Raw genomic sequence first — 27,150 nt, 5'->3', positions numbered from 1 at the left:
TCACATAATTATAGAAAAGATGCAGTGGAATTTGAAGGCAAAGATGCATCCTTTCATCTCTACCCATAGATTTGAAATTACAGTCCCTGATACAATCCAAAAGTCTTTATTCCATCAATAGCAATTATCTCACAGATTTACTAAAGCTCCAGGAGGTACTTAGCTGCATCTTTGGAAATCTGTCTTCCATATACAGCTAAAACAGGATACTCAAACATTATAGTACATTAATGAGGACCTAAATTATGTCAATAGCTGTTAGGGCAAACCACCATAGTACCTGCTGTTTTTTCAGATAAATTATTAAGTATTAATTATTTAGAAGCTCATTTTTGGAGAAAAGGGATACATTTATTATACATTCAGACCTACATTTAATTTAGTCATAATAATGTAATAAACAATTTTCCTTTTTTCCACATAGTTTTAGTATACTAATGTTAGAAAATTTGCATTCTGATGATCAGATGAACAGCCAAATCTGATTGTCCTTGCATATTTTTTGAAAGAAGTGGTTTATCAAGTGTTTTGCTTGTAATTTATCTTATAACAGGATATTCAGTGGCTGCTGGGGAATTTACTGGGGATTCTGAACAAGGTAAGAAGCTGTATACTTGAATGGAAACCATATGGCTGTGCACCTATTAAATTCCTCATTTGGAGTCTCTACGCAGGAACATACCTTTTATACATTGGAAACACTGGTGAGACTTAAGCTATCTGTACCAAACATTCTCAGAGGCAAATATTTCCTTAGAATGTATAGCATAACAGAGCAGAATTCAAGTAACCCAAAAGTCTGAATCTGTTGTTATGGTATCGTGCCCATGCACCTGTTCAGCAGTTAGAGCTGTGACAACATGATAGGTGGAGCCATCCAGGCTCACTTAATTTAGCCAGTTTGGTGACCAGTAGTAACAAGTGGAGCCAACAATGCAGTCCTGTACAGTCTTTTGGTCCATACTCAAGTTGCTCACCTGCATAGAGACTGCTGGACCTCAGCATCTGGCTGGCCAGATGCAACGTGGCTTGGAAATGTCTGTGTGTGCTGAGAGCACACTTCTGACTGCCACATAAACATCACAGCCCAGGTTAGGAGACAACATTCAGCTGCTTCTGGACAAAGACGTGTCTACACTAGCATGCTAGCTCTTGTTGGTGAAAGCAGCTCTTGGCTTTATACAAGTTTCCCTAGATCCAGTTCATGTGCCTTAAGGATGGCGTGCCTGGGGCAGTTCCTTATCTGACCCTTTTCATACATTGTGTTTTCCTGCGCAGGCATAATGCAGTAAGAACAAGTTCCCTGTGCTCTTGCTCCTACCCCGAGCCTTATATTTAACAGCAGGAGACAGAAGAATTTAATTCCTTTCAGTAAAACCTGGTCTTAGAGGGAGAGAAACCATTCTACAGGAGGATGCAGGGTTCAATGAATCCCTTGAATTAGGAGAAGCTGCATGCACATGAATATAAATGTCTGAATATAGAATCATGCCTAAGACTTTGTAAAGATTCTTGGATCAAGTAAGTTTGATACAGGACATATTTAGAATAATTTGCATTTAGACAGCAACTGTCATCCACAAAGAACCAGACATCTCACAGACTTAATAGCATTGCTTAAAAACATCATCACTGTGAAACCTTCGCCTGAAATGTGTCATGACCTGTAAAACACCACGTACTAGGACTCTACATTCATGATTTGATAAAGTGGAGCAATGTGCACTGAGGAACACGTTTTGACCGAAATTATAGGATAAATATTTTTTTAAATGTGCACAATGTCATTATATAACTTAGAATTCAGCTCAAACACTGAGGTTCAAGTTGTTCCCTCTGGCAAAAGGTGACACAGGATATTTATTAGTTTCACATGGCCAGGGAAAATTGACCTGGAAGGTGGCAGCTCCAGTAACACAGTTCTGTAATTCTCTAAGGACAAAGTCAGAGCAATCCATCCTGCAGGGGCTAGGTTTAGGAGCAGTAGTTCCTGGAACACCGCTGAGGCTTTAACTAAATACCAACAAGACTTAAACTTCGCTGAACTCATAGCACAAAGTGCTGTGGCAGGAGAACTAAAAATAAGCTGAACATTGTCTGATTTTTAAGTTGTAAAGTAAGTTTTGCGGATGTGTTAGAAATTGAACACTAGTTTTTCTGTGTCTCTGCAAGTTGAATCCAGTGTAGAAGAAAAGCTCCTGTCACAGCTGTCTGTTTGGTAGAGTATGTTAAAAATAATCAGTTGCAAATAGAAATTTGTCCATGATTTAGCTATTTTCAGGTGTTCTGAAATTGTACAGGATTTCAAAACATATAGTTAGCTGAAAATATCTGTGATCCCTGGTGTTTCATACCTTAAGAGCTGTGTTTCCTGTATAAGGCTGACAGTCTGTTAGAAAGTATTGCTTAAGGGGTAGCTTTCTTGAGAGGGTGAATAGCTCCATGGTCCAGACTCACAAAGCCAATAGAGACATAGTACATTTCTAGAAATGAACCTAGCTCCCCAGAACTGCTGCTGCTTAATCCCTGTAAAATTAGTTTCCTGTCCTGTGCCACTATGGGTTAAAAAAAAAAAATAATAATTTTGAGCTGAATGCTATAATGTGGAAAAAAAGATGTGTCCCTGGTAATGGAAGGCTGTAGCCACCTATATAGTTGGGGTTTTTTTAATGCATGCTCACGTTTTTATAATGGATGGCTCTTGAATCAGTAAGTCATATGGATGATTGGCACAAAGAAATGCATTGTTGGCTGACCTGGGAATCGTCCTGTGTTCAATCCTTCCATCTCCACTTGACCAAACACATTCAACCACGGGGGAGTATATAAACCCAGAGAGGAACAGAGGAATGCTGGGTCAATACAAGCAGGTGTCTGACCTGCTCTGGTATTTGAAGTTCCTGCTGCTGTCTTCTGATGTGGATATCCTAATGAGGGAAGATTTAGACAGTAAGACTGCAGGCTGTGACTTTGCTCTTCTTTTTTTTTTCCATTTTTTCCACTAGTTGTTTAAGATTTCACCATTGAGCGGAATTACATCCTAGAAGGCAGCTAGGTCCAATGTTTCATGTTCTTGTTCAATGGATTCCCCCAAAGCCACTCACAAAAATTTCCTTGTAATGCTTTTAGATAGCCTATGCAGAATTTGTCAAACGCTTTCATGGCATTAAGCCAAATAACAGATAAGACAAACTGTTGTGCAGCCAGAAAGAAAAGGGGTATTTGTAAGGACAGTTGTGTTTAGCTTCTGTACTCTAGTATGTGATGCCACAGCTAATTCTGGTTCCATCAATCCACAGCTGTCAGGTAACAAGCTCAGTTGTACTAAGAGCTTTATTATACTGTGCTATGCTAAGTAATGCTAGGCAGAAAGAGATTTCTGGATGAGTGTATTCAACAGTTAAGATGTAGTAGTTCAGGCAACTAGATGCACTGAATGAATGTTAAAATCTTATGAATTAATGTCTTGAAGTAATTTGCAGATGTTTCTGATACAGATAACAAACCAAAATCCTAAGGGTTATATGTTAAGGAAGAATTTAAGTGGCATGGGATGCATGTTGCATGCACCCCTCAGATAGCATAACCAGTTCACTGCTGATCATTTCTCTTTTCAGAGTTGGTTGCTGGAGTCCCAAGGGGAGCACAGAACTTTGGTTATGTATGTACTGGACCCACATTTTATCCTTTTTATAGTAAGAATGCAGTTAGACAATTTGGAAGATTAAAGTCTACATTGTTTTCTGTCTTCTTGATCCTAAACTTTCTAATGAGAGAAAACTGCCACTGACTTTCACCCTCAGGCTTACCTGGCTGGATTGAAATGCCTTACTGGTTTGGGCTTTGAATATTAAGCACTTAGTCCTTTCTGAAGTTTGTTTTCAGTAGCCAATTACAAGCATGCTTTGTGTATGACTAGTATCCCTATACCTGCTGAGTGTTATTAGACCTAAGCTTACCCAAAGGTTAGCATATTTAATGTGCAGTGCTGTGTCCACAGTGGAGAGAAGTCCAAGTTCAGATTATTCATACCCAGTGTTTATTTTCAGTGCTCTAAGTATATACACTGAATACCAGATGCAGAGAGTCATGATATGCAGTTAGAAGTGAAGGGAGAAAACAATATATGTGTGTGCATACATCTTTTACCTCATAGGAAAAAAAAAAGTTTCAGAACTAACCTGATTGGGAAACAGAGATCCCAGCCACACGTTCTCTAGTTTTGTGGACCCAAAACTCCTTGTGTCTCTGGAACTTATTCATACCATTTTTCAGAGGAAAGGTGTGTATGTGTGTGTGTGTATATATATGTATGTATGTATGTATATATTTCTTTATGTTTTAAGTTCATGTTTTCATGCATACTAATGTCACTGATTAGCTGATAGTCTGTGATTTCCTGCTGTTCACAATGTCCAGTGAGGAAGGAAAATAGTCTTTTCCCCATTTTATTCATGGGGGACCTGAGATTCCTAAAATCTTAGTGATTTATTCAAGATCATACAGGAAAACTGTGGTGAAACAAAAGAATTGTTGTTTTTTCTTGGCCACTTGGGCCATCCTTCAGTGTGTCAAATTGGTTTGCAGTGATGTTATGCTGTAGCATCTCCATATGTGCTTGAAACTTTCCATATTTTTCTGTTACCAGGTCTCAATTATTAATTCTTCAGACTTGACCTTTATCCAGAACTTCACTGGTGAACAGGTAATGTCAAGCAACTACGTGATGAAATATTATATCTCTAGAGGATATATCTTCATTAACATAGTTTCAAGAATATATAAAATATTTTTTAGAATTAATGACCATAGAAACAAAGAGGATTATCAGTAAAAAATTTTTTTAAATTGATATCTGATATGAAAGCCTATCTATTGTTTTTTATTTCCAGATGGCGTCTTATTTTGGGTACACTGTTGCAGTATCTGATGTTAACAATGATGGGTAGGTTACCAAATATATTCAGCTCCCCTGAACATTCATAGAAGCAATGCCTGATATTTATTAATAAACATAGGTTTTCAGGTGCTTCATACCTCAAAATGCTTCTCTTGGCTTCTCTGCTTTTCTAATTTTAATTGTTCATCTAGGCTTATCTTTGTGCAATCATAGTGGCACAAGTATTTGCAGGCCTAGTTTGGGTGAGTTTCTCTTCCTGAATATTTATTCAAAGCAGTGTGGCAGAGTGGGAAGCAGGTAAGTCTTCTCACGTGTGGACCATTCATAGCTTCACTTCTCAATTTTAAAAGCTTTCCAATATCATCAGCTCCTCATTCCAGCACCTGCTGGTTGGCCGTCCATTTTCATCATCCAGAGGACCAAAAACTATCTATGGCCTGTAGTTGTTATGACAGGCATTGTGCTTGTCTGAGGGAGAATGCTGCTCAGCTCCCAGGGTCCTGCCTAAGACACTTGGGGATTTCAGACAGTGTTGAACAAAACGCTTGCTAATTTTGAACTTATGTAAAGTCTGATTAAATATTTTAGAAGGTCAGGTCTTTAGTAAATTACTGTTGATGCTAGCTTTCTAGCAAGGAGATAAAGATCCCTGATGCTCAGAGCCTTGGAAATCTACACAAAGGTGAGCCAGGATTATATTTAGAGCTGTGGCATACTCTTCCCTATTGCAAAATGTCTCAGATGTGTCTATCTCATATTCTTTTCTTGTGATTATTTCTTATTAGGTGCTTAAACATAGTGCATTAAATAATTTTTCTGGGCTAAATCATTGCTTCCCATCAGTGACTAGTGACCCTTTAAAGAGTGAGGGATACAAGAAAAGAGAAAAGTAACGAGGTGATAAAATGTTATTGCAGTTCCAAAAAAAAAAAAATCCTTCAACAGTTTCTGTGGTGGCTTCATAGTACTCAAATCTTTCCAAGTTTCTGAGGTCAAATTTTGTCATAGTACCATAGCTTTTGAAAATTCCTATTTTTATGATATACAGAGTCAGGATTAATTTAGTCCTACCATAATGCATCACTAATGTGAAAGGGTGGAGAAACATTAATCTAAGTTACAATAGACATTCATTAGACTTTTGGGGAACTTGCTATTTAACTTCTCACTGAACCAAACTATTTCCTGTGCAGGTTATTTCCTGTGAACCATAGGGTTACTTGGCAGGTCTCAGATTTTCTGTGTACCTCTAAGACCACAGTTTATGTCAATAATATAATCAAACTGCTGTTGAGGCCTGTGTGGTCTCCCAGTCTATATCTTAAAAGAAATCTAATGACTCTCTCTGAGATCCAAACATCCCACAGAAAACAAAACACAAAAAGCTCTACTTGATAAACATGTCTGATTAGATATGTAGTCTCTTTGCTGGTTTGCACATATAGTTGGTAGAAATATTTATCTGAAAGGGAGAGTAAAACAGAGAGAGAGAAAAAAAAAGGGCAAAAGAAAAATGACCACTTCAAATTCACTTGGGTTTTTTGTGCAGCTAAGGATAAAGGAGGTAGTGATGGCCTTATCAGTACGAGCAACTTGATTAAGTTATATGCTGAAAAGATTAATAGGAATGATGCTTTGCTGTAATAAGACTGAAGACATGGCTCAAAGATTAGGCTCATCCTAGGAAAAAAGCTCTGTAGACCTTCTGCTCCAGCAGTTCTGCAGGTGTTCCAGGATGACTCTTGCAGTTTTATCTGCACCACATCAGTATTGTAGGCAGACAAGGGAAACTGAGGATATTGTTTGAAGTACTGTTTAGTTGCCCACTGCTAATAATGAGAAATCCACAATGAAACTTAACAAATCAAGCTTTGCCATCAACTTACAGACTACATTCCTAGTAAAGAGGAAAAAAGAGAACACTTTCAATTTAGACTGAAACAGTCCAATAAAAATAGTGGAATAAACTGTTTACTGGTCTTTTATTTGGCCTATATCAAAGCATCCCATAGTTATACTTTGACCTCTTGACAATTCCCATACTCCTGCTTTTTATTACTCTGCAGGATATAAAGAAACTGCATACAGTCTCAGCAGGTGGTCAGCTTGTGCTTTTTAAAGATTTTTTTTTTTTTGTCAGAAGGGAAGCAATACTGGCTGGTTACCTTTCTGTGCTGGAACAAAAATAAATATATAATTTATGTTAACTGCAACATCTTATTACCTGCAGTAATGAAATAAATCTAATGAACCAGTTCAAAGTACCACGGCAAACTGAACTACACTTTATGGTTTAATATTACTGTCCAGGGGCTTTTGCTTTTTGTTTGCTCTTATGACCTTTTAAAAGGGATCACATCAACCTGAATTTGGCTTAGAACTCCAATTTTGTAAATATAAACTCCTACAATTTAAAAGCCAATTGGAATATCCTCCTTCACCAACAAAAATGCGTAATTCTAATCACATAGGTACTTATAACCCAACAAGTGACCCCCCTTGACTGCTTGATGTCTGAATACTTAAACTGTAGGAGCTGGAAGGTAAAACTGACTATGAAGCATGGTAAGCAGCAATTGCTTGCTTATTACCCACTTGGAGAGAAACCAGGAATAAGTAAATGAGGATCAGAGAGAACAGGGTAGCTGAAGAATCCTTCCTCTCTGGCTATAGTACACTGCTGTGACAGTGCAAAAAAACCAGCCAAACCCAAACCCCTAGAATTGCCTGAGGGAGAATTCCTTCTTGCAGAGGACTTGCTGAAGCAGCTTGCTTTGACCCACAGAGCTCGGCACTGACAGAGAAGGGGGAAAATCAAGAGGGTGAGGAATGGAAGGCTTTGATGTGGACGGGACATGCCAAGACCTGGAGGGAAGGCAAACTAAGTGCTGCGGGTGTTCCAGGTAGCTCTGCTGCCCGTAACCAGTTTAGAAATAAGTCAGTGTAATTTAGATGACTGCCTTCCTCCCACCTTTCCCTCAGCACATCAGAAGATGAGCCATCTTAGCTGCTGGATTCTGGTCCCTGCACCCTGGGCTATTCATGCATTGTATACAATCATTGCCATTTATTTTAACAAAGTAGAAATTTTCCTAGAAAAATAACCCAGCACTGTGCACTTCCAGCTGAGATGCTGTAATCCCTGTGCAGCAGACTCCAGCTCCTGTCTGCTTGCTTTCTGTCTCACCTGGTGAATCTTGTATTCTGGGTAAGGCTTCTGCTTAGAGAATTTTAGGCCACTGTGGATGATAGACAGTCTGCCTCTCTCTTTTCACCATTTTAGGCACTCTGGATATTGTTCTGTGGACCAGAGTTTTAAAGGTATCTAGGTATCTACCTATTTTACGTTGATGTACTGGGAGCTTCCTGGCTCTGAATCTTTTGGTTCCTTACCACCTCTAAAAAAATATTCCCTTAGTCTTACAATCCTTCACTTGTAAAATATTCATTAGAGCCAAGCTCATATTTTACTTCGTGGTTTATACAGCACATAACACTATGGGGTCCCAATCTTACTGGGAATATCTGGACTGCGATGTAATATAATAATTGATGATAGTGCTATTGTGTAATGCGTTTAGTACATGGCATACATAAAATAACTTGTAAAAAAAATAGCATTCATGATCTGTTTTTATTGTTGCTATTGTTTCATGGCAACCATTTCAGCTGACATTCTGTCCCAACCACGAACATCTTCCATTAGTAGAGGAGGACTTTTGATGTTTAGTGTGAAAGGAAAATCCCACCTTTGATGTCAAGTCAGCATCTGCTTCCTTCCTTTTTTAGTTATTCATGCCATGGGGTAAAATCTGACATATAAAGAACAGAACAACTGTACCAAAGTGACCTGACATTTTGAATTACAGTTTCCTTTATGGAAACACAATAAAACTTAATAGAAAAATAACATTTCTAGAAGTACTTTGTCACAATTTATAGAATGTGTAAGTTCTACAATGTGATTAGAAGGCTTTTGGATGAGATATTCTGTACTAAATTCTACAGTATATATCTTAGAACCATAGTATATATCTATGGTAAAGTAGTAGCCGAGCTACTCCTAAATCATATGGGTTTTTTTCTGTCACGATTGGGAAAAACAATGTAGTGCAATTTTGCTAATTGGTTTACTAATGGATAAAGCCTTTGTGAAAACATCACTATTGGGAATAGGATGAATTGAGAGTAGAAAGTTTTCTACAAGTTTTACAAAGTTTGAACAAAGTTTCACGTTAGAGCAAGAGAATATGTTTTCCAAATTAAAAATTCTGGGATCAAGTAGTACTAGTTATTTGCAGTAACAGAGTTCCTTAATATGGATGACCAATGTCCACTGAATATAATGGGAATTATCCTATTAGTTTATATGGGCTTAAGCAACCTTCAGAAATTAATCTGATACTATCATTTCGTATCTCAGAATAATCTATTAAGAATATTTCTGCTTGTTATGTGTCTATCAATCTTGCTTGATTTTATTCTTTACTGTCCAGTAAAGAGTCTTTTTTTCCTGCTAAATAAATGTTGGTAACATGTTTCGAAACACCCCCATTTAGAACAACAACATGCAAAATATCCTTTGATTAGTCTGTCTTCTTTTCCTGATTCTAATTGGAGTAGCAATATGGACAGAAGGACTTTTCCCTCTAAGCCTCATATTTTTGTGATTTTATGATGTTCTTTCTCTTTAATAATACAGCAAATTAAATGAGCGCTGCAACTACTCATGTAACTAATATTCAACAGAAGTGTTTTCAGAAATAAAGCTTTGGCTTTGTCTCCCGGCTTCCATTTGAATTAGTGATGAGGCATTCTCTATTAATTGATGCTCTACCCGTGTTTCATGTATGTTACTTAAAAATCTGCTGGAAAGTGGCAATTTTTGTTCTGTTGTTCACTTACTTACTGTTGTATAATTTTTAGAAGCTAGATTTTATACTAAAACTTGTCTCTCACTAGCACTGTTAGCAGGATAGATCTACAGAATTTGTTCTAGTAACACGGATCCCCTCTGAGTTAAATTCTTGACTTCTGGCTCATTAACTGCAAAGTATAGCTTTTCAGTGTCTGTTGTGGGCATAAATTGAAGTGCAAGAAATTCCATTTAAACCTAGGAAGAGACATTTTTGCTGTGAGGGTGATCAAACACTGGAAGCAGTTGCCCAGAGAGGTTATGGAGTCTCCATCCATGGAGATACTCAAAACTGGAGTGGGCACAGCCCTGGGCAGCCTTCCCCTAGTTGACCGTGCTTTGACCAAGTGTTTGGTCTAGAACTCCAGAAGTGCCTTCTTACCCCAGTTAGTCTATGACTCCATGATAATTATCAGCTTCCTGTTTAACAAATGTATGAACTGTGTTGATTACACTCAACCTCCCAGTGACACTGGTTTTTGTTTGACTGTTCCAGTTTAGATGATATCTTAGTTGGCGCCCCTCTCTTTATGGAACGAGAATTTGAGAGCAAGCCTAAAGAAGTTGGGCAAGTTTATCTATACCTGCAAGAAAGTGCTTTCCTCTTCCGAGATGCGCAAATTCTGACAGGCACTGAAGTGTTTGGTAGATTTGGCAGTGCAATCACACACCTTGGAGATCTCAATCAAGATGGATATAACGGTAATTTATATGTAATGTAGTAATATATATCTCTGTATAACATTGATATTAAAAAAGGCTAAGCAGTGAATATGAAGTGTCTGTGCAGAGGCATCTCTGCATCTAAAACCCCAAGGAGTTTTTCCTCGAGGCGGTATTTTGCACAGTAGCCTTAAAGATAGTTGGCCAACTAAGGAAAAATTAATGGACTTAGCTCCTCCTTAACTTGAGGGTTGTTTTTCATGGTGCTCTAGCCACTAGACTCTAGGGCAATGTCACCAATGTGTGGCTCCTATGCAAGGGGTAAGTCATGTCAGGAGCCATAGGATTGTATTGGGGTTCAAGGTGCACAATATCCAAATACCATCCTGTGGGTAGAAGCCACTGGATTGTGACTGCTGAGAATACCCTCATTGAGTTGTCCTGGAATCCCACCATGGAGTTCAGCCCAGCTGGACCCCACGGTGGAGACTTGCTGTTTTCTACCTGTGAGTAACAGCAGATGCCCTCAGCTCCTCTGGGCAGGGAAGGTTGGCATACCTGCTCTCCAGCATTCTGGTAAGGCAGAGAGGAGACATTCCTGCTTTTCTCTCACTGTATAGAGAAGGCTAAGAAGGGTCTAGAGCCAAAGTCTTCTGCTTCATAACTGAAGATGCCAGTCATAGAGCTTTGATGTACTCCTGCCTTTAAAGTGAAGGTACAAATTCCAGGTGCTGAAGTCAAGTTTAATAAAGGAGTCCAGCATCAGCTCCTAGATCAGAACCTAAAAATGAGAGCTGTAGGTACATATCCTCCTCTAGCGTTTCCTATTGGCTAGCTGAGCTAGTGCAGCTGTTGGATCTCAATCTAGACATGATTCTCTCCACATCCCATGCATAGGAACTAAGAAGAGCATTGTGAGTTCTGCTTCTTGGATATGGCATCTCATTTTTTAAGGACTGCAGTGCTTAACTGCATAATGCCCGAGGCCTCCTGTTAAATTCCTGACTCGGTACTATTCCCATTTCTCAATAAGATGTTGGCTTGGTATAGATGAAAACATTATATTCCATTGTTCTCTTTTGCATACTAAAGCACTGGATGTTTGAGGGGGTGGAGGTTTTTGTCTATGTTGAATATTTTATCTGGAAAAAGAAGATTAATTTTGTCTAATAGCTGTTCCTTATTAATTAGGTGATAGAGGAAATCAAGGAAAATCTATGTCTGTTTAAAAATATGGAAATAGAAGCAGGCATTCATTAGATCTTGGTTTATTAAAGCTTATTAAATGCCCTGGAAATATGGTAGAGGAATCCAGTGTGGACTGGCTATTTAGTATAATGCAATAACCCCTTCATAGGATGATTTTATAAGCTTTTGTGTCATGAAAGTTTGGCACAGAAAAGACACTACAAACATTTTTGTATATTTGCCTTAAAACTAGAATCCATACAGAAGTACAGAACATTGAAGTTCTTGTATGTATGTAGCAGAAGCCATTTATGTCTGTTTTCCTGCAGGGACTTAATTTTTGCTTTGCTTTAATTGTGCCCATTTTTTTATTCTTTTATTGCACTGCAGACATTGCTATTGGTGCACCATTTGCAGGAGAAGACAGAAGAGGGAAAGTGCTCATTTACAATGGATACAGTGATGGGTTAAATACTAACCCTTCCCAGGTTCTCAATGGAGCCTGGGCCTCACAGTCCATGCCTTCGGGATTTGGCTTCACTCTAAGAGGAGACTCAGATGTAGACAAGAATGATTACCCAGGTAAGATTTTTCCATTAGAAAGGGAATTTCATACTTTCATTCTCTGGAAAATGCATCATGGCTAAGCTGCTCCTTCTGGAAGGCAGAGGTCATAATAAAGAATAGACATTTTTTGATAGTTCTAGCTTGCTTTCCTGAGAGTTAAAATCAGACAAAACAAATACTCCTTTCCTGTCAAAAGACATGATCAGAAAGGCAAGAAAGGGCTTAAATTGTTACATTAACATAAAACATGTGAAGTTTACAATAAAAAGCTTAACTCTTTCCCCCCACTTCCAAAAATTGAATGCTCTAAGCTTATTGAACTTGTAAGGTCTCCTTCATCCTGGCATTCTTTCTTAATTAAAAACATGTTGTGTTGTAGAAAAAGGGATTGACTCAGTTGTGTTGCTAACTTGTTTTTTGCTGTACGAAGAGACACTGAGCTATATATAGATTCTTAATGGCTTTGATTGCATTAGAAAAAAGCAGAGAGAATGCAAAGACATTGCTTAAAGGCAGATATTTCATTTGGGCCTTTCCATCCCTTTTATGTTTTCATTTTGCTATATGGACTCTTCCTTTTTATGTTAGCTTTGATTCTTCCTTATTAGTTTAACTGACACGCATTCAAATTTATCAAGTTTGTAACATTAGTTGAGTTTCACTGGGGAGGTATTTATTTTTTTAAGAGGCATGTTCCTAGCGTCTAAGTAGTGTGAATGTTGGAAGTATTTTAAATGTGCTTGTATTTACTCTCTCTCTCCTCTAGAAGCAAATCTGTTCTGTTTCTTTTCATCACAGTTCAGAAGCCTTAGCAAGGGTGTGCAGTAAAACATCATATTTTGTTATTGTGAAAGGTTCATTCACAGTAAAATGCTAATAGTCTTTACTTCCCTAGCTTACTATGAAATCACTTTTGTTAGCTTGGGTTATTTCAAGGGTAGTGTTCTTAAAAGTTGTATTGTTTCAGAAGTGAAAATTGTGATTTTCAAAGGGACAAATATGGGATCTCTTTTACCTTTTTGTGATGAATTGTAAAAACCTTGAAAGAGGTGTCTTCTTCCAAAAGTAGAAGAGAGTTCTTGGGAAGGGGTGTTTACAATAGCAGTTACGGTTTTACAAACCGAAAGGCTGACTGCAGAGTAATAAAGTGAGGCTATCACAAGACTGAAGTGAGAGGATCTTTAGCATTTGAGAAAAGAAAGGGCTTTTGAACACTGTTCTGACTTTTTTTTTTGCATATTGTTGATGTTGCTATTAATAGTCTTTCATTGTCCATGACTAATGAGGTTCTTTTGGAACTCTTTACTAAAGTTTCAGCATTTAAACATTTCCTAAAGCACCCACAAGGCCCCCCAGCAAAACCAAGGAAAACAGGATATTGCATTCCTGACATTTCTAAGATTGAAAAGATAGAGGGAAGGGAGAGATTCTTTCAGGTCTTCGAGTCACATGGGAAAGAAAGAAAAGTAGAAGTCTAACTAGTGTATTAGCATACTTTATGTGGAGCATCTTTTAAGCTAATTTGTGAAAAGTTTGGGTGATGGGTCTCAATCTTTCTAAATGTGTACTGAGGAACAACTGTAGTCAATTCAGTTGTGAGATTTCTTGGAGTTATTCTACTTGTCATTGTTGGCTCCACTACGCACCCTACTTGCAGAATTTCACATTGTGATATCAGCTCACTATGTGTTAGATGGTTTGGTTTTATTACATGAATTACTTATTTTAGCAAAAAAAAAAACAAACCTGCATTTACTGTGACTAGTTTTTCCCTCCATCCCTCAGTTGAGTATCTGCATGAGCAGTCCAGAGTACTGGTGAGAACCTGTCAGAAGACGACAGAAGAAAACCTTACTGTCAGTCAACCACTTCTTCCTTAATTCACAAAGACTTGAAGCACCAAAACAGAGCTGTAAAAATAGCACAACCATGGCACAGTATTAGCACAAAAGTAGAATGCCTTCCTATGGGAAAAAGGGAAAAAAAAGAAAGGAAATAATATGGGGAAATGCAAGTCCAGGACAAACACACTAGGCAATGAAGTAGGTAATCCTTCTTGTGTCAAAGAGCTTTTCTTCTTCACCTCCTGACAGAAATGCTGAAGGGCAGCCCTTGTACCGGGAGGAAATGAGGGACTGAACTTAGAAGGAATAGGAGGGAAGTTTTATTTTAGATGTCAGCTGAGAGGCAATGTATTTGCTGACTATAGAAGGTCTAGGAAACTAGCCTTTAATTCAGTGCTTCGCAAACTACTGATCATGACTGTGATTCAAAGAGGGTTGTGAAAGATTAGAAAAAAATCTCAAAATTTTTCATTTAAACTTTTTAATGTGTGTATTATAAAATCAACCATTTTATAAAAAGAAAAAAGTAATAAAACCAAATTATGCTGACTCATCACTCTCAGAAGTTCAGTTCCGATAGACTGGGAAATGAGAGCCAGCTGTAATGTCTGGGTGCAGGTATAAACATGTATTGCACTGTCTAGGGTGAGATTCTCCAAGCAATTAGCTCTTCCATGGCTAGAGTTCAGGTGTTGTGTGAAGACAAATGAGCTCAAAAAGGGACCACACTTGCAATAGGTTCAAGACTGACAGCAGTTTGTGAGGACTCATATAACCATAGCTGTGCTTGTATGATTTACTCAAGCCCTTGTGCCTAACACTGTTCATGAGGCAGGCATATCCTTGCTAGGAAATGAGAGGCTGAGAGATGGGAATTACTCTGCCATTTCGTTTTTAATGCACTGTGTAGCATTTTCAGAGCTTTTAGAGTTTCAGACCTTCTTTAAATCAGACCATTTATTAATGTTCTTGGAGCAGGTCACAGACCTGGAGGCTGGAAGAGACCACCTGCTTGTGTGGCTTCTTATCACAGGCCACTGAGCTTCATCCTGGGCTCACTCTATTGAGCCCAGGAATCAGTGCTCTTTGAGACTGAGTTACAAGTTGGGGAATACAGTTCCTAAAAAGTGAGGTTGAATCACAGTCAAATTTTTCTCTTATTGGAGGAAGGTTAAATCCTCTCTTGGTTGGGAGTTCAGTTCAGGCTGAAATGTACCTATTAGCCTTCTGGAGAAGAGCAGCCATTTGGTACAGGAAGTGATACCTTTCTCTCTTCATCCAAATGCCAGTATAAGCTCAGGAACAGAGAAGCAAATAGGGAGGACACAAAGGCTGCCTAACACTCAGTGCTGTTCAAATCCCCCAGCTTTCCTGCGGATGGAGGAGCGGTTTCTCCTTCCTCTTCTTCCTGCAACTCTTGGCCAGCAAAGGGAGAGAGACCACCTCCTGCTTCCTGGTCTTATCTAGGAAAGGCAGAGGAAGACCCTCTTGTCCCCCAGGACCCCAGTAGCATAATAAGTGTGGGAGAAAACTGATCACGGACAGGTTTAATGGTGGAGTAGCAGAGCAGGCAGGGAAGAACATAATACAGCCATACTGATACAGATGAAAGATCTGTCTAGCACTGTAGCCTGTCTCCAGCAGTGGCCAACAACAGATATCAAGGAAATTGTACAGCTGTTGTGATGTTTCCCAGAATATTCACCCAGCTCTAACGAACTGGAGGAGCAAGGTGTCCCTGAGTCAGAGGTGGCATCTTAAAATTTAGTAGCCTTTGACAGACTTTTCTTCCATGAATTTGACCAATCAGTTGTAGAACTCGCGTGAACTTTTGGCAGCCACAGCAACCTGTGGTACGGGGCCCCACAGCCTAACTGCATGTTTTGTGAAGAAGTAATTCTTTTCACTGCATCCCATTCAAGTCTTGGAACGTTCCACTGGACAGTTTCTTTGGATGTGCCCTAGTTCTTCTACTGAAGAAACAGTAAACAGTTGTTCTTTAGTCCACTCTTATTTTACAGACCTCTGTCATATTCCCTCCCTCAGACATATGTTTTAGCAATCCTGTGGAAGGAACCCTAATTTACTTAATTGTTCCTTGTGCAGAGGCAAATGGCACAGCAGTCCTGCTGTACCAGATGATGGTTCAGTTTGTCATCATTGCTGCCTCTTCTTCATACATTTTTATGTAAAGAGCAGTGTATAAAGTGTGACTTATGTCTGGGTAATAGCATTGCTTCTAATAAAGATTTTACCATTGACCTGGGTTTTGAGCTTATCCAACATAAAAGCTGTATCTTCCCTACTGAAAAGAAAATTAGAATTAGTACTTCACAAAACAATAATCCCAAATCTTTTTCATCGGTGTCGGTGATTATGTTTGTGCAAGAAAATAAAGTGAGGCAGGAACTGTGGTCTGGCCTTGAGGCTACATGGCACAGCACAACTCACCATCATCAGATGAAAACCCCTGCCTACTGAAACAGGATGGCCATATCCAAACTGCCTTTTGGGAAAGGTCCTTGGCCCAGGCTATTCCCCAGACCATTCGTGGCCGCTATTTGGGAGAGTACTAACTTGCACACACTAAAATCAGACCAGAGGCTGTGCTAACAATACAAAAATCTGGACAGTACCAACACAGTGCTCAAGCTGATGCCCTGACTTAATATTTATTTCACTGGTGTAGCCACTCACTGCACAAAGCACAGGATACAGACAGCTGAATGGCCACCTAGTCAACATCATACCTAAAAATGAAACTTTCTTGAGTAGGGTCAGCATACAGACAGGGCTGCTTTTCCTTCTCATTAGCAGTCCTGTCAGTGTAATGACCATCTGACTTCAGCTGCCCTGGCATAGATGTTACCACTGTACCAGTAACAGACCTCTACTCTCAGCATTGTGAAAATACAGGGATTTTTCTAACCTTTCAACAGGGAAGATCTAGGTTTTGTTATTAAGCACAATCCTTGGTTTACATCTCCACAGCTCTCCAGGGAAGGACTTCTGTAAATTGTGTCATACTTGCAGACACTCCAGATGTTATGTGCCCAGAACTATTCCTTTATCGACACAGACAGGGGTGATAATACGGTAGTGTCTGCTTTGCAGGCTCGGAGGTAGTGGGAAACTTTCAACCCTGGGAAGCAGCAGAGGCAGAAAACTGTGCTGATCATCCTAACAGCTATGTTACTCTAAAGACATGCAGCTGCCCTCTCTCTGTGGTGGTGTTCATCACCTTCAGCTCCAAACAGAGCACTGTTCCTCACCTAGCAGAAGAATTGCAATGCCAAACAGTGGTGATGGTGGTAATTAATGGATGGCTGCTCCTTTCTCTGTAGTCATGTAAGAGTTAGGCAGAACCTGACCAAACTTTATAGTTGGATAAGACTAGTGAGAGGGAAGCAGTAAGAGGAAGGCAGATTAAGCATGTCAGTGAGATAGATTGAATGTACTAAGCCAGCTCTTTGCTTTTTGATGTGACTATTCAGGGGAACAAACAACGTGCAGCTTTCCCACTCTTCCAAGCATGACACTGACAAGCTTTGTACCATACTTACCTGAGATGATACTCAGTATCTCTCCAGTATACAATATGTACCCAGTGTTTGAAGGAAAAGACCAATTAATCCTCTTAAGCTACATCTACACTATAAATATACTATTCTTTGGTTCTGAACTGTCACTGAACAGTCCTTGTCCATACTATCAAATTCACTTTCTTGCCAAAACAGGGTTGCTGTGTGTTCTCTTTTGGAGACTAATAATTGGCATGGGCCAACTGCTTTAGGGCCATTCTAATGATACCACCACAGACAGTGCAGGTGCGGCACACAGGCACATTCTCTGGCACTAATGTACTAACACTGACTTAATTGTAACATCTTTCGGCAGACGATCCATTTCACAGTTTTCTGACAACTCAAGTTGTAAGGTCGTACTCAAAGGAGAGGATCTGATCACACTTACACTGCTATAGTACTGACTTAATGCTATTACTCTGGATTGACAGTTGTGTAAAAGAAATAAAGGGAATTAAAGAAATAAAGGGGAGGAGCAGTGAATGGAGTGAAAAAGTGTAAAAGATGGGCTTTTTTCGTCAGTTTAAGTGCAAATACAGTGGCAGTTGGAAGGAATTATGTGTGACATTCTGTGCTGCACTTTTCAGTGCCGAGGTTAGGACATGGCAAAGCAGCATTGTACTGTATCTGAGGCCGTACTGGCAAGGCCCATAACACAGTTTATATAGCCATGGGATTCTCTGTAATAGCAGCTCTTCAAGGTTTGCCCAAGATATTCTGAAATCCCTGCCTCAGCACAACCTTCCTGGCCGTCTTCTACACTGGAATAGCTGAGCAACATAATGATAACTTTCAACACAGCTTCCACTCCACTTGCCAGTAAATCTGGGGCTTTTAGGCCCCTTTGCTCCGTCCTGAGCTTTATTTGTGTCATCAAGGCCTGGAGCAGGGAATGAAGCCTCAGTACATAAAATTGTAGTTTATTTTATTTATAATTTTGTTTGTCTTTTTCTATTAGCATAGTTCCATTTCCATAGGAACAAAAGAAATCCATAAATCTGTTTAATGGGAAAGAAATTTGTTTCTTTTGGCTTCTGGGCATCTGTTCAAAGCTGGTCCCCACCGAGTGCTTGGAGTCTGTGATTATCTAGGTGATGGTGCCGCACTTCCAGCTGGTTCATCTAGCTGTGCAGGGCTCAGGCATTTGGAGGCTGTAAGGTCTCCACCCTCACATTTCAGCATATGTTCAGTCACTTGATGGCTGATTATAGCTGAGCAAATAGTTTATAATGAATAACTTACTCAACTCATTAAGCTTGCTTTCTTCTTGTGGCATATCCTCCAGCAGACTGGTTTCTTCAAATGTGTTTGTGAATCAGGATGATTTAACGAGTTTCTTTTAACAGTGTGGGTGGATTCAGAGCAGTGCTGTAGATGAATTCACTATTCAAAGACTGCTGATTAGTTAATTGCTCAAATAAATTATCCACTATTGTTTCTGCTCCCTGCCTGTTTAAGGGGAGTCTTAAATGCTTGTGTAAGTCTTCCTTATTAACTTAGAGAGTCACCCTGGAGTCAATGCCACTGAAGCTCCATCTTCAAGGTATCCCGCTTTTATAAAACACAGCTGTTGGCCTGTTCTTTTGGTTATTCTTTTTAGTCAAGCCTTTTTCAGCACAGGGAAGTGTATAAAGGCACCTTCACGCCTTGTTATTTTGAACTCAGTCATTATCTTAAGAATAGCATGTAGTTAATATAAACAAATTACTCTAGAAACATTTTAAGAAGGAAACAAGTGTGATAATCAGACAAAATTTCCTCAAAACTTCAGTAATCCAGCCTAATCTTAATAAAGTAGGAGTATTTAACAGCTCCATCTGCTAAGTACATTAACTCAAACAGCAGGAAGAAAACCCTCAAGTTTCTTTCTGAGAGGCAGGGGTTCTTCAGCATTCGTAATTTTTTTGAGAACAATAGGCATTGTGCCAACAATATCACAAATCGTAATCTAGTGATGATTAAATTATGAAGTTGGTCCAGGAGATTTGTGGAAGACAAACAAATTAAATCAATGAGAAGCTGCATCTGCTCTGGTAAGAGAGGACTGCTGAGCGTGGGAGCCAGAACAAGAGTGTGGGTTCTGCCAGCAAATGCAGAAAAGCTGAAGTGTTGCTACCAGCTAATTATGTTTTCATATGAATAATCAATCAAAAATGTAGTGACAAGCCAAGAATCTCCTACAAATATGTTAATTTTATGGCAACTTATTACCTGTGTAATTTACAGGTATACTTTTCTAAAATTCTTTGAGATATTTAATGAAATCACAATATTGTGCCCAATGGAATATAAGAATAAAGCAATTAATCCCAGTAAGCAGGGATTTGCTGAAGTGATAGAACATTAACTGCCCTCTTTTGGATTTGCTTGTAGTATAATGAAGTGAATAGCATTGTATTATGAAAGGGACTCAAAAGGCGAGCATTGAAATGAATTAGCCTTAGGTGTTATCCTTAACAGTCCTGCTACCACAATGGTTGAAAACCAGAGAAGGATCAAGGCAGTTGAGAATGGTAGGATGGGAAGAAAGTGACTCTGTTTTGGGTGGTGGTTGTTTGTAGTATTTAACTAAAATTCTTGAGTAAGGTTGGCCGAACTGGACAATCCTGTGTCCTTTATTATGGTCAAGCCTGAAGTAATGGCCATTTAAAGCAAATTTTATTCTGGAGCTTTTCCTACTGAGATTTGGGAGTGTAGTGCTCTCTGATCATGGGCCTTCTTGGCACCTGATCCACTAAGGGAAATAAAAACCAGAAAGGCTCACAAAGATTTTTTAGCAGAGTTTCCAGTTATGCAGTTTTCTCACTCTCTTTTATGAAATTTCCATTAGCACCTGTACTCAGATAGGATTCTAATTGTTTTCCAGTTCCTATTTATACTATGCAATTAAACTGACAGACTATACAAAGTGATGTTTAAAGCTGTCAGCAAATCATTCTGAGTCCATAAAGTCAATACTTTCCTGCCTGTATCCTGGTAGAGTTGCAGTGGGGAGGTGAATCAGCTATCGATTGTTTCATTTTTGGATTTCTCACAAGTGAAGTGTGTGCCAATTATGTAGTCCTTCATTGGCTGTTGTTCTTGGCCACTGTCCCCCATGAAGCGAGATGAGATACCATGCCTTGGCAATTTCTCTTAGGATTGCTGGACAGACTCCAACCGAGTGTGGGGTGCTGAGCACGCCACATGTTCCTCCCTGCTCAGACCCCCTGGGGCTGCATCTCTCACAGGGGACGGAGATGTCCTTTAAAAATACCAGGGGATCAAAGAATTTACTCAAGTTAATAAATGAATATATCTTGTTGAGACTGGAAGTAGAACTTCTTTGATCTTACTACTTCCTCCAGTTGGTTTGAAGGGTTAGTCAGCGTCATGGCAAGTTTCTGCCCTTTTTCACATGGTGTTCCAGGTTTGGCACAGCCACGTGGCAGAACGTGCAGGTAAACAGACCACCTTACAAAATCCAGTGTGCCTTTCAATGCCATCTGTGAATACTCTTTCCTTAACTTTTTATGATAATTTTATCTCAGAGAATGGATTTTCTTCACCAGACAACATCTTGCAAGCCTTCCCTTCAGAGCAAAGTAAAATTTGAAATAAGCATTAGGATTGTTTAACTTTGCACAGTGCCCCTTGACTTCAGTTAAGTACATGCCAAAGACACTTGTTTCAGGATTAGGCTCTGTGAACTCCACCAGTTGGGATTTTAGTGCATACAACCCTCAAGCTGTGTTGAAATGCAAGTTGAAAATTCCTTCAGAGTCACTCCGTGCTTGTTTTCTTAGTTTTTGCAGTGTGGTTGTGACCCCACAGCTCATTTATTCCACGACAGCAATGAGGCAGAAGCGCACGGCTGCTGCCACCAGCCTCTCCTTACAGATCTCTGCTTCTCTGAAGGGTAGCAGCTGATAAAGGATCTTCTCAATGAGATGACACAGGCAAAGTGGTCATTTACTTAAATCTATGAGGTTCCTCATCCTCCTGAAAACATGAAATATGAGAAAAGAAGGAGGGAAGGAGATTTTGTGATTCCGATACTTCTCTCTCTCTTTCTCTCTTTATTTATACACATTTTAATCTGGGCTTGGAAAAAAACCCTCACAAATGCAAAGGAGCAAAGGTTTTCATACGCTTTTCTTCAAGCTCTGTCTGGAAGGGTTATAAGTAGTTAAGCTGGCTTTTTTGGCTATGTAATTCCAAATTGCTTGGTAAATCCTTATTTTTCAGCTAGTGACCTTTGCATCAGTGACATTGCATGTGTAGCATTAACAAGCAATGAATAAAGACAACTTCTCTCTATTTTTAGGAGAGGAAAGTTGCCAAACTTCAGATAATTTAGACATCTCACACATTTTTTCATAGAAATGATTAATAACTTTTCTTCTGCAGAACACACAACAAATTCAGAACTTCTGCTTATAAAAGTGCTCTGATTTGATGTGTATTCAAATCTCATGGATTCGTATCAATGTCAAAAACGGGTTTTTTCCAGTGATGGGTATAGGAGTTCCACCCCACAAGGCAATGAAAGAAAGAAGAATAAAGCTACTGCTCTGTAACAAAACAAGTAGAAGCAAAGCAAAATCCTTAATGGATCTTCCAGTGAATAGTCTGCTTGAATATATAATGACTTGGTCCTTATATTAGATCGTAGATGACACTACTGGGTATAAGTATGTTTTATTGTTTGCATATTCATTCTTAAGTCCACTTTTCCTACTGAGTAGTTTCACTCATTCAAGCTCTTTGGGTCAAGATTAAGCATGATTTAGACCAGAGAATAAAGAACATGTCAGGGAAAAATAAGAGCTTCCAAATGAGAGCAGGATGAGCACAGTCCTGGCTGCCCTTAGAGTATGCTCAAATAGGGCCTTTGTGATGGTGCCATGATTGAATGTCCTCATCTTTTTTGCTGTGTCTCCAAACCTGGCTGAGGTGGCAATGCAGAAAGACTGCTCATGGAAAACAAGTCTTTTGGTGCCTGGGGCCTGTCATCGCTCCTCTAGACCCATTACCCTCTGTCTTCAAATAAGCTGGGCTCTATCCCAAAGAAACCAGGATTTAACTATTAAGCAGATGTACAAAATCCCCTTTAATATTAAAGTGGGGATGCCGAGATAGTGGGCACCTAAGTCCACACAGCTGTAGACACTGAAATGAAGAGTTTACTTGTACTAGTGAGGCTAACTGCATCTGACAGACTCATTCTTTTTACCTTCAGATTCAAACAGGCTACATTTTATTAAGCTTACTCAAGTTGTGTGTTCAAGCTTTTCCTTGTGCCCATGAAGGGTTGGACTGCTTTATTTTTTAATGAAAGATCAGATTATGAAATCATCACAAGACCAGGATCCGGACAAGTGTTGGATATCTACCTGTTTTTTCTCTGCCATAACATAGCCCTGTACTGAAACGTTTTGAGTTATCAAGTCTAGTATGAAACAGCACATATCCTAAGTTAAGTCTGTTGCAGAATTCATAAGGAGCATCCAGCTGGGAACAACAGAACAGAAACCCCTTCCTTCTTGTCTTTCACTTTCTGTTCATAACATAATGTTTCTTTTTCCTTTAAAAAAAAAAAAACACAAAAAACCCCAAACACAACCCCCCAAAACAAACATAATATTAAATCTTTTGGGGTTGCGGTGGGTGCTGCTATCAGGGAGCTGCCAGGGAAAGTTCTGCCATGTGAGTTGTGTAGTCCTTATTGTGATGGCTATGTCTCAATCAGTTGTTTATTTAAGAGGAAAGTATCTTCAGGTTTTGGTACTGTGTGCAAGTCATCTATAAAAGCTGCTAATGAAAAGGACTCATAAATGTCCCAAAAAGGAGATGATAGAAACAACACTCATTTTCTTCTGCTATTTAAAGTGTTCCTGACCCTGAAGCATATTTCTCTAAGGCCAATGGAAGTAGAAAAATGTAAATGTTGTACAAAAAGAGGATCAGACCCATAAACTGTCCATGCCTGCTCCTATTAGGTCATTATTCAATGGACTTCATCATTGTAGGACAGGCTGTTGCCCATGTGGAGTACTTGTTTAAACTTGTGAAATCCTGACCATGTGAAAGGCAGACAGAGTGCTGGAAAACATGCTGCCAGACCTGGCCCAAACCCACCCAGCTAATTAGCATCAAAGCTTTGTATTTGTATCATACTCGATGACTTCAGGGCTTCTTAAGCATACCAGTGCTCAAGCTATGGAAGCAGCAAGTAAGGGTTTGTTTACAACCCTGAATACTGGTTTAATTAACTCATTTAGATCAATTTAGGTTGCCAGTCTGTACCACTGCAAGGTCTGTTGTAAGACTCAGTCTACTGAATTGGACATGTGTATATCAAATCGTATGATAACAACAGTGGAGTGAAAGGGGTGCCCAGACGGGCACTAAGGGGTTTGATAATGAAACAAAGCTCTTTCATTTTCCTGAACTGTGCTGCAGCTAGAGGCAGCAGGAAAGTTGATCCTTTTTCCTCACTGCTTGGCTCCAGCTTTTCTCCAGCAGGCCTGAGTGGTCCAGCAAGCCAGTCTGGATCTTGCCAGAGAGCCCTGTATGGGGACACCAGGCAAAAAGAAGAAATATTTGGGCCTGTAGATTCCGAACCCAGGCCGGTGTCCAATAACAAAGATGTGCCCAAGGCCCGGTGTAGCGCTCATGTTGTTGACTCCATCCGGTGACTGATGGGGAAAAAGATGGCTTTAGACAGATAACTATTGTAAGCCTTAGCACATGCTGCTACAATGCTGAAAACATTAGAAACTATGAAATCAGCCATCCTCTGACCTGTGCATTCTATTTATGTGCACAGAGATGTAACGCTTAAATTAATGAACAAATTACTTAAAACAAAAGCAGGTTGGGAAGGATTGTCAGGAAGGAACACTATAAATTTTCAACATAACCTGTATGAGAGTGATGACAAAGTGGTTTGCATCTCTCTGTGTAATGGGCAATTAATGGTTTGGAATAAAATGTATAGGGGTTAATGGCATCCTTTTTCCCCTTTAATACAAGTTGGAGAGAAGTGAGATTGTGGCATGGGTGACCTTGTGTTAAATAGATTGGCACTTACTGGATACAAGCAAGACATTTATGAGGCCATCTCTGACAATGATGTGAAATGTTTTCTTTCAGGTACACTTTTGAAAAAATTACTTAGAAAGGAATTATCACATTGTTTTATGTTACTGCATTTTTAATATAAATAATCTAATTTAAGCTGGGGAAAAAAAAGTATGAGAGGCTTCTATATAGTTCTTCTGAAGCTGTTTTGTTTTTCCAGATTTAATTGTAGGTGCATTTGGAGCTGGAAAAGCAATTGTTTACAGGTATGTGGTAAATACAGTGGTTTTTTTTATTTTACAGCTTTGGTGGGAGATCTGCAAATAAACAAATTTCACATTCCTGTGTTTCCCTGGTGCAATGTGTAAAAGATGCTCATTACAGAGGGTAAATTAAGCATCTTGTGAGAAACAAATGCTTTTTTCCCATGCTCAAAACTTGTCATTTTCAATGAAAATTTCCACGTTTAGTCTTAGCTCAAGAAACTTCTTCTGGAATGTTTGACTCCTCAGTTAATTTTAAATAAGAAATTTAAAAAGCATAACATTGAAAATTAATTTCTTTCCTGGGGGAATGGTGCTAGTAAGAAATTTTCAAGTGACTGATTCTTTGGAGGTCATGTACATTAAGACGTGAACTATTTATTGAAAATAAAGACTGCTGCTTTTAGCCTCAGTTTAGAAAAAATATATGAGATCCCGTTTTACAAATCACAAAGTTGTTGCTGACTATGGATTTTCACTAAATGCACTGTTTGATTAGAGGTATAAATTAAAACTACTAAATACATAAACAAAAATCTGCTGCTGCCCTCTTAGTCCAGCCATACTGACAGTTCTTTGCATTTAAGTATTCACCATCTGTTACCTCAACAATGTAGTTACGTTTCTTGATTTCTGTCTGTCTCCTTGTTGTCTGTATTCCCAACAGTATCTGACTGAAAGAAGGCATGTTCTGCTTCCCAACTGAATGTTTGTCAAAGCATAAGAATTTTATAAAACAGGAATGTTAGCTCATTTTAGCTAACTGTAGGTGCAGTGAGTAGATCTGATTTTCCTACTGCCCTGTTAAAGAATCATACAAATACTTTGCAGTGCATCACTTTGCAGTGGCATGAATGACTGCACAGGATGTGAAACATTGGATAATGAGATCCAGTGTGTATTTTAGATAGCAATAAAAAATGTGTTCTATTTAATTTAAGAAAGTGAATAGCAGGAGGCCGTTTCCTGGCCAGAGTGTATCAACTATGCAACTTGTCATATTGGAGAAACAGAATTTTATTAACTGAATTTTGCCAGAAAAAAGGGTCTCCCTGTTGCACAAAAATGAAGAAAGTAATTTCATTTTTTTCCGTCTTGCTGAAGTAATATAGAAAAGTAAACATAAAAGCTCAGCTGTGGATTAAAATATGAGAAAAGTAATTTTGTAATAAGCTGGTTTTGCCAGAATTATGTAAGTTACTGTAAAATAGTACTGCTGTCTTAAAAAACCCAGAATTTAGACCCTTTCTTGTTTTCATTTGTCTTCTAAATTGCTCTCAGTTATAGATTATCTCATTACTTAATAACAGCTTGTTATTCAGAGGGATGGTTCCCATCACCACAACTATATATTCACATACTCAGCAGAATTTTGTGATTATTATTACTGGTTTCTGGAGTTAATTGTCTCAAGACATGGCAGACAGAGTTTACTTTGTTATTGGCTCAAGATACTCTAGATCAACTTCTACTTTAACCAAATTATGTTTATTTTTTTAAGAATCTTAAACAGAGATAGCAAGTCTGAATATGTCACTGTTAATGGAGACAGTATAAAACAAATCCAACAGCATAAAATAATGGGCAAAGGACTGCTGTAAATCTGAAAAGGCAGACTCTGTCCCTTTGTGAAAACCCAGTGTGATGAAGTGTGTCTGATGTGCCTCAGTCCCAGGACACACCTATTGGTTAACTATAGGATACTGTTTCAGTGATGCTGTTAACCTGTGATTTTTTTGTGAAGAACTTTCAAAATGTCATAGTAGGAGGTATCACAGTTTCTGACAAAAAAAAAAAAAGTTCTTTTGGGTAGGAGCAGCATTATAAAAGTGTTTTCTCCCAAGTAACCCTGCATTTCCGGCTTCTTTGTGGCCATGTCAGCTAAGTGTTTTCTCTGCTGCAACTTAAGTACTAATGTGCTCCTTCGGTATGCAGTGAATCTTATTTCTGTCCCTCAGAGCCAGACCTGTTGTGACAGTGAATGCTCAGCTCATTTTGAACCCCATGATTGTGAATCCAGACAATAAAACTTGTCAGCTCCCTGCCTCTCAGCTTTTGGTGGCCTGGTAAGTTCATGATTAGACAAAAACCATCCTCATCCTCTTTCTCAAATAAATTCCTATTCCTAACTTTTCTTGTGGCTTTTTGTTGAACATGTTCA

General features: G+C 39.0%; 1 protein-coding gene across 1 annotated transcript in view; it reads left to right on the top strand.

Moving 5' to 3' along the window:
- ITGA8 (integrin subunit alpha 8) overlaps positions 1-27,150 on the top strand; it is a 119,090-nt gene that overhangs the window by 20,784 nt on the left and 71,156 nt on the right. The window contains exons 8-15 of the mRNA XM_050891991.1: positions 554-598; positions 3,618-3,661; positions 4,649-4,705; positions 4,893-4,945; positions 10,312-10,517; positions 12,057-12,248; positions 24,947-24,992; positions 26,948-27,055. Of these exons, the coding sequence (XP_050747948.1) occupies positions 554-598; positions 3,618-3,661; positions 4,649-4,705; positions 4,893-4,945; positions 10,312-10,517; positions 12,057-12,248; positions 24,947-24,992; positions 26,948-27,055 (751 nt within the window). The remainder of the gene's footprint in view (positions 1-553; positions 599-3,617; positions 3,662-4,648; positions 4,706-4,892; positions 4,946-10,311; positions 10,518-12,056; positions 12,249-24,946; positions 24,993-26,947; positions 27,056-27,150) is intronic.

The sequence above is a fragment of the Gymnogyps californianus genome, chromosome 2 (assembly GCF_018139145.2).
Source record: "Gymnogyps californianus isolate 813 chromosome 2, ASM1813914v2, whole genome shotgun sequence".
Lineage (NCBI taxonomy): Eukaryota > Metazoa > Chordata > Aves > Accipitriformes > Cathartidae > Gymnogyps > Gymnogyps californianus.
The sequence above is the reverse complement of the archived record's forward strand: the minus strand, read 5'-3'. Positions and strand labels throughout refer to the sequence as shown.